Raw genomic sequence first — 14,971 nt, 5'->3', positions numbered from 1 at the left:
TATTGAACAGTACATTTATTGTTTTTAAACCCAACAAACTTCTTTTTCTAAAAAAAAACAACTAGCTTGAAAAAATTGTAACGTATAATAATGCTATTGGTTTGGATTTTAAAAGATTTATAAATATTTAAATACTACTTTTCTGTCCATGTACTTTTTGGGGCCATTGTATCAGTGGATAAACAACTAATTCATTTTATTAAAGTATGTTTTTGAGCCTTTGCAAGATGCAAATAAGGAAAAATAAACCACTTCAAATGCTGAATGGAATTATTTGGTACTTCAAAAACATTAATCAACAAATATCTTTATATATCGATGGATGTCAAAACTTAATGTGCACTTATAATGTTAAAATATGAGTAAAATGGAACTCCTTCATTACCCAGATTCATTAATTCGGAGAAAAAAGTTTTTGAGCCAGACAGTCATAAATTATCTTGGGAAAAATAAATATTGCCATGTTTTGACTCTGTGTCAGGTTTAGACACAGCTCCATGGTAACATTATTTTGTGTTCAAGCACAATTGTATTAATAAGGGAGTGTTTTAGTAGTGATTGCATCAGGACTGGTAAACAGATCACTGGAAATTTCTAGAACACTAAGAGCGTGTACTGGGGTGGGTAATGACCCAACCAGAGCAAGAAAGCTGCGCTTCACGTCCAGGAGAGGAATGCAGACAGACTGCCCACTCCCTAAAATCACTCCAAAATTATTCCGTTGAATATCCATCCACAACTCAAAATAAACAGACAAACGCTATGAGCTCTAATGTTTATTTCACCACCTTTTGTCTTTATATGATTATTTCAGGCATATGTTTTGTAGATGTTGTTTTTATTTTTATAATTTATTCTAATATTACATAATTATCTGTCCTAAAACAACTACATCTGTATTAACAATTAAATTAAATGCAGCTTTAATTGAACTTAAAACAACATTTCCACTAGCTTAAAGGGATAGTTCACTCAAAAATGAAAATTCTGTCATCATTTACTCACCCTCAAGTTGTTTCAAACCTGTATGAATTTAGAAGAAGATATTTTGAAGAATGTCGGTAACCAAACAGTTGATGGGCCCCATTGACTTCCATATATTTCCCCCCATACTATAGAAGTCAATGGGATCCATCAAGTATTAGTTACCCATATTCTTCAAAATATCTTCTTTTGTGTTCAGCAGAAAACAGAAATTCATACAGGTTTGGGTGAACTTCCCTTTAACATTGATTAACAAAAACAGGACATTAGAAGAGGTTCACAACAATCAAATTAAAACATAATAAAGCCAGGTGTATTTACAACCTTGAATTATATTTTAAAAGTTGGACACACTGTAAAATGTCAACTCACTAAAACTGAAACGTTTGTTCTTTGTAAATTCGAAGTGGTGCCAAAGTTTCACTGATAATTACACCTTTTCAATCTACGAATTTAATGAAGAAAAACATCATGAATCAACCTCTAAAAACCCATAAAAATTCAGTATAAATCACAGAAATTACTAGGACAAGTTAAATGGTTGAACACGAACATGTTAAATGGTGAAAACATGTTTACTGCCGTACACATGCAAACCCAAATGATAATATTTGATAACAAAATGTTAATTGATGGACTATAAAACACAGCGATACACTGACCTTGGGATCAACTCTTCATCTTCATACAATTCTCCATTAACAGACAAAAAAGAGTGTGTTTAACAGAGTGAGAAGGCTTTTCTGGTCTCATTCTGACCAACTAGCCAGTCAATCTCCCCTCTCCCAAGTCTTTTTTTATTTTTTTATTAACTATTCAGTACATGACATTACAGCATACCAGAGATCCCATGTCATTATACGGGTATGTCTTTATTTGCTCATTAGGTTAACATGTCATCCTGCTACGATTTCGATTACTCCATTGTACAGACAGGGCGGGGGGCTGAGCATGCCCAGTTATGGTGCGCGCAGAAGGGTTGCCTGATTGCATCATCGCAAAGACAGCTTTCCTGATACTATAAATAGGGTGACGTCACTCGCTCCGCCTCTTGTAGTAGTTCACGTCCTCCAGCCATTAAAAGGGGTGATGCAACGAGCCGGGCGACAACAGTAACTTTACCAGCTGAGAGCGAGAACACTCGAGCCGGTGGAGAGCATCACAACACGCGCGTTTTATTCAGTCAAAACAAGGTGAGTGACAACATTGTTTCACTTGTTATTTATGGGTTGTGTTGTACCTGCTCTAGAACACACTCTGGAAAATGTCGAGGCTATGTTGTAATAAATCAACTAAGCCGGTGACTGAACTCAATATAATTGTGTTTTTGGGTCTAGCGATTGTTTATAATACTTTATAGGCTATTCAAAACGTTATCTTATATTTTACTATGTATTTATATTTAAAACAAAAATATTATCTTAAAATCTAAGTTATCTTGTTCTCAAGAGTAGTTGCAAAACGAGCGGAACTGCGCTGCAGTAACTCGTGTTGTAATATTTCTATAATAACTGATTATGATATTCTGTTGGCGAATCTTTATAGCCAACTGTGAAAAAAAATATTTACATCAATAACAGTTTACATTAGCGATCAACACTTAGGCTACAGTGTCACCGGATTAGAGTTTATTAAACAGTTACTTACAGATGATGATTTTACAGGATTATACTGATTATGATTGTAGAACTGCTATGCATATAGTTAGAGCATATATTTTACAAAACATTTGAGTATGGTAATAATTTAATGTAGTCGCATAACTTTTGAATAAAGCGATAACATAAAGAAAGTGTGATAGGCTATATTGACTAAGCTAAATGTACTACGTCACTGTGACTGTAAAAAATACGGTAAAATATTGACAACTGTGGTTGCCATAACCTAAAAAAAAACGTACAAAAATGATGTGATGTTAAAAGCATTATCTGTTACACTTTCTGTGTACATGTCGTTAAATTATACTGTGTTAAATTACTAACTTGTTTGAGCTATTCAAATCTGTTTGCCATTGTAAATGTAGGCTACTGAGAATAAGAGAATATGTGGTACAATATAAGGCTTTAATGAACTTCACTTTGATGAAAATTTGCCTCTGTAGCAACTGTGGCCTTCTAATATTATAATAAGACAAACAGAAAGCACCTAAATGTAAATTAACTAAATGTGAGAGTCTGGGAATACCCCTTTCTCACTAAATCATAACAGTATTTTACTTTAAATGTATATTTATGGACTTGTTAAATATATTTTTCAATTGTAAATAATATATTGAAATAATAAATGTATAAATATAGTTAATACAATTATATAAATTCATACTTTTTATTTCTAGAATACATTTTTACAATATTTTACAGTGTAATTACGTGTATTGATTTATTTTTTTTACAGTTAATCATTCAATAGGTTTTTACAGTAGCATTTTTACATTCTAACTATTTGACCAACTAACTTGTTTACAGTTAAGTTGGTAGTCTAATATTTTATAGAGAAGGGGGGTTGATAGTTTGTTACTGACTATACAAAAACTTTGATATGATCTTTCCTTATTAAGACCATGACTTAAATCTTGCTTCATATGTTTTAGATTTCGGAATGATGCTTCAGCATCCTGGTTTGGGTTCCTTGGAGATCAGTGCGTCGGCTTTGGTTCCCTGCCTCTCCCCGCCAGGCTCTCTCACACTGGACGACTTCACCAACTTCACTCCATTAGTGAAAGAGGAGCTGCGCTACGCCATCCAGAACAAACGCATGTCCAACGGCATGAGCACCTCGACCACTGATCGAGCGTGTATGAACAGCGAACGACCCACTGAGCAACCTGTAATGAAGCGGATGGTAAGAATGACTCATTTACAGTTATAACATTTAAAACGAATGTAATTTCTTGTATTTCACATTGGTTATATTGAGTAACACACACGTAGAAAAGCCATGCTTGCACAATTCATTGTTCATCCACTTGTGGACCAAATTCAGAATCATTAGATCTTTTCATAAAATCCATATTCATTACACAATGTGGGCATATGTTTAATATATGTGATGAATATTATCATTTTAGGCCACTCCAGAGGAGACTGAACGAAGAAAAAGAAGGAGGGAAAGAAACAAAGTTGCAGCAGCAAAATGCCGAAACAAGAAAAAGGAGAAAACTGATCATTTACAAAAGGTAGTCTTTGTTATTATGTGTGTATATATATATATATATATATATATATATTTATATATTTATATATATATATATAATTGATTACATTGATATTTATTAATTGAATATAATTATATATATATATATATATATATATATGTGTGTGTATATATATATATATATATATATATATATATATATATATATAATACATTTATATAATTAATTAATATAATTGATTACGTTAATATTAAGATATTTATATATATATACTTTAAATTTTATATATATATATATATATATACACACACACACACACACACACACACACATATATATGTGTGTATGTGTGTGTGTGTATATATAATTTAAAGTATACATAATTTAATATATATAGATATATTTCTAAAATATTACAAACATTTTACACTCATTTATATTTAATGAATGGCTTTTGTTTTTTGATTCAGGAGTCCGAGAAGTTGGAGTCCATCAATGCCGAGTTGAAAGCCCAGATTGAGGAGCTGAAGAACCAAAAGCAGCAGCTAGTTTACATGCTCAACCTGCACAGGCCCACCTGTATTGTCCGCGCTCAGAACGGCCAGACCCCTGAAGATGAAAGGAAGCTCTTCATCCAGCAAATCAAAGAGACCACCCTGCAGGGTCTGAATCTAACCATAAGTGGACCAACACACACCGCGATACCAACTAGCTGTGGGCATCTCTGAATCACAAACTGTACAGGCAAGAAGCTAATGGCTCCGCAGTCCTCGCCAAGGAACACTGGAAGGTTCACCCACGTTATAAAGGACTAAAACACGGGTGCCTGCCATGATGCCACTCAAGGTCGGTCTGATGTACACTGAAAGAAAGAGACTGTTAAAGCACTAAAGTGTTGAAGGACGTCTGATGCGTTTTTCTCTTATTTAAACGTGTTCGTAAATGTATGTTTAATGCTTTTTGTATGCACCAAAGCTTGATGTCATGTTGATGCTAGAACAACATGATTCTGTTTATTTATCGGCTTGTTGGTTAAATTAAACCCTGGCGGTGTGTTTGACAGCAAGTACTATTCTAGTGAGGGGGGAAACCTAGTGATTTGTGTGGATCTTTTTCATTTTTTTTTTTTTTGGCAGACATACAGGGTGAGGAATGAAGTTGTTTAGTTTAGTTTAGTTACATGTATCTGTGGCCTCTGTCTTGTTAAGTGTCCACATAACATGCCATGTGAAGTATTTCAAGCTGCTACTAATCTCTCAGGACCTGGGCTATTAATATTACAGGAAACTCATGCTAAAACAGATAAAATAACAGGGAAGTCGACGATGAGTGGACTTTGAGACACCACTTACAAGGAAGTCTCTACCCTTCACCACTGAAAGCCTGTCTATCACCTCAACCATCTGACTATATTGTTGTTACAATGCTGTGAGCAGTAGGGTCTGCATTATCAGCCCACTGTAAAAAAAGAAAAAGAAAAAAGAAAGTGTTTTTGTGCTTTTAGCAAGGACATACTTATTTTCTGATGTATACTGTAGCTGTGTGTTGTTATTGTCTAGATGCACAAACCTCTACACTCCCAGCTAACAGGGAACGATCTCAGAACGTTTTGACAAGGTTCTCTTAAAGTTATGAGCAAATGGTCTTCCAGTAACATTAATAGAATGTTCCTTCAAAGTTATCTGGTTTTTCAAAACGTTATTAATACATTGTTCATGCAACATCTTTTTCTGTTATTAACATTTTTTTTTTTTTTTTTATGTTACTAGCTACTACTTGTTTCAGAACAATCAGAGAACATTCAAAAGTGACATTCTCATTATGTTTGCAAAAATGTTTAAATGGAACGTTTGCATAACCATGGACGTTTTAAAGTTTCAGAGAACATTCAGAAATTCCGTTTTCATAACTTAATGGGAATGTTAGCAAAACGTTCTTAGAATATTATTGTTAGCTGAGCTTATCCTAAATGAAAAGGAAAAAAAAAGCTTAAAATATTCAATGTAAAGCTTGAAATATTCAACGTAAAGCTCTTAATAATTGTCTGGCTATGTTCCTGAATCATGTGTCAAGCACTTTTAATGTCACACCATGTTGTTAGTGAAGAAACACATACCACAAGACATCTGATCAGGCCCTGTGACTACATTGCCTAATATTACAGAAAGGTGTTAGAATTTTTTTTTTTAAATCACTCCATTTCTACCAAATGGAGGAAACTCCCTAATCTTTTCACAAACTTCTGCCTCTTGTTTTTGACTATAGTCTACATGTATGTTCTGTCATGTACTGGAAGGTTAAGTGACGCAGGCGTCAGGTAGCTTTTTCCTTTTTTGTTGTTGTTCAAATAGGCATGCCACAAAATGTGGTACTACTGACATTAAATGTGCAATGAAAACAAAGCTATGCTTTCTATTTGTGGTTATACCAGGTTTTATCCATCACGTCATTTCTGTCATCGTCAAAGAGTTCAAGTGCACTTGCTACCAGAAGTCATGATTGAGAAGATAATGGGTTGTAACATTCAATCGCATATTTATATAAATGATGGCTTCATTTTGACTGTCTGTTGTTTGTTTTTGATACTTTATTAATAAAATAAAAAGATACCACTTGCATTTGAGTCATGCTTTGCTGGTTTTATTGTGGTCAAATGTGCTTAAATAAGATTAAATCAACCTGATTGCATCAGAAGAGGCAACACCTTGTTACTTAAAATGTACTTGAGGTGTTCAAAAAGCAGTTGTGTTGAGATATTTACTGAAGGGCAAGTCCGCACATGTATAACCTGAGAAACGTGCTGACTGTAAACCTTTGAGGTGATCAAGTTCATAGAGCCCGAGAGCAATGATTCAGCATTTTCTGCTGATTTTATTTTTAATTCTTTAATTATTTCTGTTGAAGTGAGTGGTTTCATACAAGGAAAACACATAATATGATTTGTAATTGATTAAAGATGAGGGTGGCATTGGAAGGCTTCTAGGAAAAAGTCTTCTGAAATTCCCTGGAACAGTACCTGAATTTGGGTAACTCCCTTTCTGGGGAAAAATGCAGGAATTCAGATTTTTTTAAATAATTGGTTCGTTTTCAAAAACAATTTCTAGAAGAAAAAAAGAAACGCGGTTGTACAGGAACTAAAAGTACCTTTTAAACATTTCTCTTTGAGAGGGAGTAACTTAGCATGACTGGTTTTAATAGGGATAAAAATACACATTAACAAAGACTGCATAACTTTCATTGATTATCAATAACAAATACAAGATGCAACCAGGCAATGTTGTTTTATATTATAAGAGGCTTTTTTGTCTACTGACAAAACAAAAATAGCCTTTAATGTGAATATGGCACTAAATAACTAAATAATAACAAGGTTTCAACTCCCAATGTTGATGTTCTCTGCCAGAGTCAAAGGTGAGTTAAATATTAAAACCCATTTAATCCCAAATTTTTCCCAGACACAAAAATATCCAAATCATGTGTCATTAGTACCCCTTTGAAACAATCAATCATACATTTTTAGAAATTTTCATGCAAAAATGTGTGAAAAAGTGTGTTTTATGATCGGTCACAATTGTGACTGGTGGGATACTGTGTTGTATCAACCATTGTATAGATTGAATAGGTCTATTTGACCTGTGCAGTGTGTTTGTGTGTGTGTGTGTGTGTGTGTGTGTGTGTGTGTGTGTGTGTGTGTGTGTGTGTGTGTGTGTGTGTGTGTGTGTGTGTGTGTGTGTGTGTGTGTGTGTGTGTGTGTGTGTGTGTGTGTGTGTGTGTGTGTGTGTGTGTGTGTGTGTGTGTGTGTGTGTGTGTGTGGAGATCAGACATCAGAAGGAGACGTGACCATGTGTGTGAGTTTGTTTATGTGTATGTGTGTTTGTGTGTGTGTGTGTGTGTGTGTGTGTGTCTGTCTGTCTGTCTGTCTGTCTGTCTGTCTGTGTGTGTGTGTATGTGTATGTATGTGTGTGTGTGTGTGTGTGTGTGTGTGTGTGTGTGTGTGTGTGTGTGTGTGTGTGTGTGTGTGTGTGTGTGTGTGTGTGTGTGTGTGTGTGTGTGTGTGTGTGTGTGTGTGTGTGTGTGTGTGTGTGTGTGTGTGTGTGTGTGTGTGTGGAGATAAGACATCAGAGAAGACGTGACCGTGTGTGTGTGTTTGTGTGTGTGTGTGTGTGTGTGTGTGTGTGTGTGTGTGTGTGTGTGTGTGTGTGTGTGTGTGTGTGTGTGTGTGTGGAGATCAGACATCAGAAGAGATGTGACCGTGTGTGTGTGTGTGTGTGTGTGTGTGTGTGTGTGTGTGTGTGTGTGTGTGTGTGTGTGTGTGTGTGTTTGTGTGTGTGTGTGTGTGTGTGTGTGTGTGTGTGTGTGTGTGTGTGTGTGTGTGTGTGTGTGTGTGTGTGTGTGTGTTGTGTGTGTGTGTGTGTGTGTGTGTGTGTGTGTGTGTGTGTGTGTGTGTGTGTGTGTCTGTGTGTGTGTGTGTGTGTGTGTGTGTGTGTGTGTGTGTGTGTGTGTGTGTGTGTGTGTGTGTGTGTGTGTGTGTGTCTGTGTGTAAAATTAGGTAGAAAGTAAGGTAGAACAGTTAGCCTATGTGTATTAGTATGTAGATACAATGGGTTATCCCACCAGTCACTATTGTTGCCGCTGACATGTTTGTGAGTTCTACGACCACATTAAACAAAGTTGAGTAATTGCAAATGCATATATCAATACTAGACACCTTAAACATGACGTGTACCAAAAATCTATGTCCTATCTTTATGTTAACATACTTTACCACCCTTTTCTTTGGGAGCTTTCTTGCTGCCATCCTCTTCTCTTGGCGCAAACAGGAAGTAAACAGCTCTGGTCATGTGACAATTTACAGTAAACGTGCGACACTGCACATATTTCATTGAGACCCTTTATTATTTCAATATCTGTTGGAAATGCATTGATAGATCATTCAGTGAAACAAAGTAAAGAGGCCGCACTATGCATATAAAACGTTTATAGATCATTCAGTAACATTTGTATAGCCTTAGAAACATTTTTTTACGGTCACTATAGCGACCGGTGGGATTAAATCTTATATGGCCATAGATAATCTGTTGAAAACCTCAATAAAAAACCTTCGTGCCATCGTTGCTTTGCACACCACCCTTTCCGTGATCCACAATAAAAAACATCCCTTTTGGCCTTTTTATTTGCTATGCTCCAGTTCAGCTTGAACTCGAGTCATTCTTATGTTTGTGCTCATCCCTTAAAGTAGAAAAACATATTTATGGGGCAATCAAGTCTGAGTTGCTACTCATTGCTTCATCGCTGATGCAGATTGATGTCAGACATGTGATGATAAACTCTCAGAAATTACTCCCGGATAACTTCCACCTCTTTTCAGAAAACATAAAGTGCCCATAAAGAAACGCTGTATTACCATCACCAGGAAACGAACACTCCTTGTTCACATTTGTTTCCCAATCAGTGCACTAAAATGAATCACTATTTGGAATTAAAATAATTCAACCAGGTATGAATACACCTTTGGAACTAAATGATCACCTCACAGAATGCATAACATGGGACATAAATATTTTGAATGTGAAATGAATTTTTTTCTGATTTCTATTTAAATACAAAATACAAATGCATACATAAAATGCATTCCTTTGACATCTTACAGTGAGCTGGAAGTGACCCCGTTCTTAACTCCTTGACCTGACTTTCACAGTAATGCAAGTGCACTTTGCCCTATCAGAATGTGAACAAACATGGTCACAGCCCTTGGCAAATGCAATCAGCGGAAACTTCACATTCTGATGCAACCATTTAAAACTGTTGCAATGGAATCTTCAAATGTCAAAAAGGGTGTTGTAATGCTATTTCAAACTCCAGTGTTAAAACCTTTGAACATGATTGTAATGATTTTAAGGTTTTGATGTAATGCATTCAAGACTGACAGGTTTTTACCCTGTAAGATAGCAGGACTGCTTTACTCCTCCAGGGCAAAAACAAAAAGTACCCTTCACAACCCTGTAGTTTCTTTTCGTAGATTAATGGATGCATTTAGCTAACAGTCTAGTCAACTTCCTGCCCAATAACATGGAAATGCCCTTCTTTTTATTATGGGGGCGCTCAAGGAAGCGTGGGTTCAGTGGGAACTTCAATGTCCGCATTCTTCTTTAAGTTCCTGTAAGATTTCCAAGAGTTTTTAGATGCGAGTCCCAAGGGCGACGACCAACAGTCTCTACCAGGAACTTACAGATAAGGAAGGAAGAGTTACCATAACAGAATGAAGACACACCCCTAATTTCCCATTTCAAAATGGGAATTTGCATTCGCCTCTTTTCAGATTTGAAAACATGTCCACTTTAAAGGAAATGATAAACAATTTCTGATAATCTTGTCCACTTCCTTCTATTTTCGTGTTGTGACAAGAAGAGACTATAGCTCCGACGCAGCCTGAACTTTTACGATGTAGCCTAGAAGACATACATTTGTTGCAAATATTGATTAAACTGATTATATAAACTATATCTATTTTTCAGTATATTTAGAGTAAAGAAATAGATTGAATAAAATGTTGATGCATGTTCATTAACAATATGTCCACTAGAGGGCATGGCAATCAAGGAATTGTAATGGGCCACAAAAGACCCATCTATCTATCTATCTATCTATCTATCTATCTATCTATCTATCTATCTATCTATCTATCTATCTATCTATCTATCTATCTATCTATCTATCTATCTATCTATCTATCTATCTATCTATCTATCTATCTATCTATCTATCTATCTATCTATCTATCTATCTATCTATCTATCTATCTATCTATCTATCTATCTATCTATCTAAAAATATACTGGGTTTTCTAGCTTTTTAAATATAATTAGCCCATGTTACAGTTTTCCTCCACATCATCTAGTCACTTGTGCACATCATAAAAGCAGTTTCTCATTCTTCTGAACAAGTTACGGTTGCTTTGGTACATTCATGCAATTATGTACAATTGTCTGCAGTTTCCTACATTATCAGTCGCTAATACCATGTTGCTCAAAATGTATTAAACATTTCTCTGTGCAATAGTCTTACCCCTCAAAACATGTAGTCATTAGTTCATCGTATAAGTCATTAAATGCAAAATGGTTGATCTAGTTGTCATAAACTGTCAAGCATATTTTCTACACATTTCTATTAGACTTTTTGTAAATGTGCCATGAATTGATGAATGTGTGCAGGTGAATCTTGACTTTCACTAATGAAGAGAATGTAGATCAACCAATGAGAAACCATTTATGTAAAATAGCTCAAAGTTGCATCTCATGAACCTTCAATTGGCAAGCATATGTGCTGCATGTAAAAGCAAAGTTCTGCCTATGGAGTCTTTCCAGTGTTTGCCTTTAATGCTGCATTTTCGCCTTTGTGCCCCTCTTTCTTTTTCTCTATCAATAATATTGTAATGTTATTTTTTGTCAGACCACTAGTAAAAGTGTAACTGTGAATCCTATCCAGAGAGATGAACTAAAGATTTTGAGTAAGTTACAGGCTTTTGCAGGTAATCCAATGTGTGGTGCTGTTTGTACGAATTGTTTTGAGAATGCACATACTTCTTTGCAAATATTAAGGATGATTTGAGAAATGTACCAAAGCGACTGAGAAAAACTGTAAATCCCTCCCTCCCCTATTCAAACTTCCAAATTAACATCGTTTTTTTGAATTGCTAAAACACTAAATCCCATTCTCTGAACCAAATTCTCAATAAGTCAAATAAATCACTCTTTCTGTAAAACATATGTGAAAGGAGAACGTATGTGTGTGAGAGTAGAAATGTATGTGTGAAAGGAGAATGAATGTGAGAGTAGAAATGTATGTATGTGAAAGGAGAATGAATGTGAATGTGAGAGTAGAAATGTATGTATGTGAAAGGAGTATGTGTGTGACAGTAGAAATATGTGAAAGGAGAATGTATGAGTGTGACACTAGAAATGTATTAATGTGAAAGGATGTATGAATGTATTTTTTTTTTTTTTATCATCCAAAGAAGACATTTTTATACGGAACTTGCTCTGTGTCTATTGTAACTGAAACTCTCTGATATTTTGGGAAGAGGTAATACATTAAAATCCAGGAATAGGACCTTTGTGACCAGAAAGTTAATAGAGGTGTTAGTTTCATTGCCATTTGCATTCGGTTCTACTCTACTTGTACATACCAGATGACCCATTTGTGATGCATCATGTATAAAATAATACATTTTTATATCGTTGCAAACAGAATCATGAGGCTATGCATCATTGTAATTGCTATGAAAAAAAAAAATCTGTATTTTAAACTTGTGCGCTGAACAATTCCCAAATCAAAGTTAATGCAATAATTTTTCTGAAGAAATCCTTTACACTAAAGCCATTCTAAACAATTCTATATGCACTAGCATAGTCATGAACAAACAAATATACTAATTATACTCAAACTTTCTGTTTTATACGTTTTTTTTTTATTCTCAAACTATGCTTTTTGGCTTAACGTTTTAAAACGAAAGTCAACAGATCCATGTGGAACGCTAGGACTTTTCAGAAGAGAAGAGAAAACTGGAAGAGAAATATAGAAGTGTGTACCCTGCACTGGTTAGGAAGGTAAGCCCATGGGAGTTTGAGGAAGTGATACATACAAGAAAAAAATATGACCACCATCTTACCGCAACCACCCCCAGATATGGTTTCAACACAAATGAGAAAAAAAAAAAAAAAAAAAAACACATTTCTGGTTCAGTGACCTCATTTTATTAGAAAATGTATCACTATTACAATTTAAGTAATACTGGATTTCAACCTGCATCTGAGTCATAGAGTTTATAAACAGAGTTATTCCTTTTTATTAAAATAAAATAATTCTCCTAACTTACAATACACACCCACAGCAAAACATGAACATGCAAGTCAGGTCACCTTTATTTATATAGCGCTTTTTACAATAGATTGTATCAAAGCAGCTTCACATTGATAACATGAAAATAATACAACAAAGTTTGTTTCTAGAAGAAAATTGAGTCATAGGCCACCCTAAGTGAGGCAGATCAGTAATAATCTTGCAACTATTCTGCAAGACAGAATAGTAACACTGACATTTGAATTAAGCTGTTGTGGTTATTTTTAATAGTGCAGCCATAACAAAACTGCAGTAACAGAGTTTTGAAACCAACCTTAGGTATTTTGGTCGGATACGATCTCTTAAAGCAGAAGTCCCTTCTCGCATGTCGTTCATTCACAGCCCACTAACTGTGGTAAAACAGATGGTTTAGTAAGTGGTTATGGACTCTATCACAGTAAATATGGTGGATTTATTCACGTGAGGCATAACCCCATGGGAAAAGTAGCATACGACTACAGAGAATCTGTATTCTAAACCTGTAAAAATGCAAACGAGAATGTTTGAGCGTGAATTAATCTTTCAACTGCATGTTAACGGAAAACACTGCATACTGAACTCACGGGTTAATACTGTACTTTAAAATAAAAAGCATAAAAACTTCATGTCGCAAGTCTGCATGAATCACTTGCATTTAGGATACTTCATTTATCCTTAAATGGAAATTCAGACAACATGAGCATCAGGCGTGAATGTCTTCATCTAGACATAAACTCAGGTGGCACTGTGCCTGTGGACCGTGTTGTGGAGGTCATACCACAGTTCAAGACAGGGCATAAAGGCTCATGGGCTTTGAGGGCATCTGTTAAGCATTGCTGTTCCTCAATCAAAAGCTGGACTTCCTTCCTCAGCATGCTGTTCTCCTGTTCCAGACACTCGTACTCCTGGTTACACAAAATTTCAGTATGTCAAAAACCACATCAATCACATGCACATCACTGTTGGTTTATTTTCCCATGTCTGCCCACAATTGTCAACATATGTCTGTATGAGGCAAAAAAAAAGTTAATACCAAAAAAAAAAAAAGAAAAGAAATAAAACAAAACAAACAAATGCTAAAAATCAACATATTTTACATTCTATAAAGTAGACTATATATAATAAGCAGGTTGCAAACCTCGTGTAACTCGTCAGCTCTCTGGGTTTGTTTTTTGCGGCTTCTCTGTGCAGCAACTCGGTTCTTTTCTCTTCTTTTCAACCTTTTCTCATCATCATCAGAGCTCTGAATCATAATCAGATGTTGTAGAAGTTATGCTGTGTCGTTTCTTGAACATTTTACATTACTGTGCTGGATTAATGTATTAGTAAATCATAAAATAATTTTGGGTGTCACTGATCCATCGATGATAATGAACATGTTTTAGAGAGTAGTTTGTAAATTATGTAGACTACATTTTTACTCATTTATAACATTGTTTATGCGTTTGTAATTATTTAAAGAAAAGAAACAAGCATAAAAAGTAACATACCTCACTCTTTCGAAGCAACCGTAAAGCTGAAGCATCATTTCGAGTAAAGTTACTTGTCGCATTGAAAAGTGACATGACAGGTGCAGGAGAGCGAGAGCACGAGCACAATGAAGACTTACGCCCACTAAACTGGATAGAAAATTAAAGCAGCGAATTAAGAGGCCGTGTTAATTAGCGCAAAGTTAGACATTTTTAAACTGTCAGTCAACGTGCTACAGTGACATTAGTGATTTCTTGCAAATGCCGTCGGCGGATGTTCTTTGAAGTCACGTGGTGCTCTCTAGGACGCCACAGTAGCCTAACTTCTGTCGGTTTTCACTTTTGGGTCATTCCCGAAATGACCGTTTTGAAAAAGTGCTTTTTATATATATAATTTTTTTTTTTTTTTACATTTTATGGGGTAATCAACTAAGTTACATTTACGTTACGTCACTACCACGGTGGCATGACTTTTAAAAGGTAACAT

At 35.3% G+C, this 14,971-nt stretch overlaps 2 protein-coding genes across 2 annotated transcripts; one reads left to right on the top strand and one right to left on the bottom strand.

Annotated features, from left to right (window-relative positions):
* The first annotated feature begins 2,034 nt into the window (after positions 1–2,034).
* On the top strand, positions 2,035–6,761 carry atf3 (activating transcription factor 3). The gene is made up of 4 exons (XM_082148329.1): positions 2,035–2,177; positions 3,575–3,825; positions 4,052–4,159; positions 4,609–6,761. Exons 2-4 carry the CDS (start codon positions 3,583–3,585, stop codon positions 4,864–4,866), a joined length of 609 nt encoding a protein of 202 aa, XP_082004455.1. The 5' UTR covers positions 2,035–2,177; positions 3,575–3,582; the 3' UTR covers positions 4,867–6,761.
* Positions 6,762–12,864: 6,103 nt separating this feature from the next.
* batf3 (basic leucine zipper transcription factor, ATF-like 3) lies at positions 12,865–14,916 on the bottom strand. The gene is made up of 3 exons (XM_082148341.1): positions 14,506–14,916; positions 14,154–14,258; positions 12,865–13,920 (listed from the first exon to the last, which is right to left on the bottom strand). Exons 1-3 carry the CDS (start codon positions 14,578–14,580, stop codon positions 13,735–13,737), a joined length of 366 nt encoding a protein of 121 aa, XP_082004467.1. The 5' UTR covers positions 14,581–14,916; the 3' UTR covers positions 12,865–13,734.
* Between the last annotated feature and the right edge of the window lie 55 nt (positions 14,917–14,971).

Source organism: Leuciscus leuciscus (assembly GCF_965113295.1).
Source record: "Leuciscus leuciscus genome assembly, chromosome: 19".
Taxonomy (NCBI): Eukaryota; Metazoa; Chordata; class Actinopteri; order Cypriniformes; family Leuciscidae; genus Leuciscus; species Leuciscus leuciscus.
Note: the sequence above shows the minus strand (reverse complement) of the source record. Positions and strands in the feature narration are given on the sequence as shown.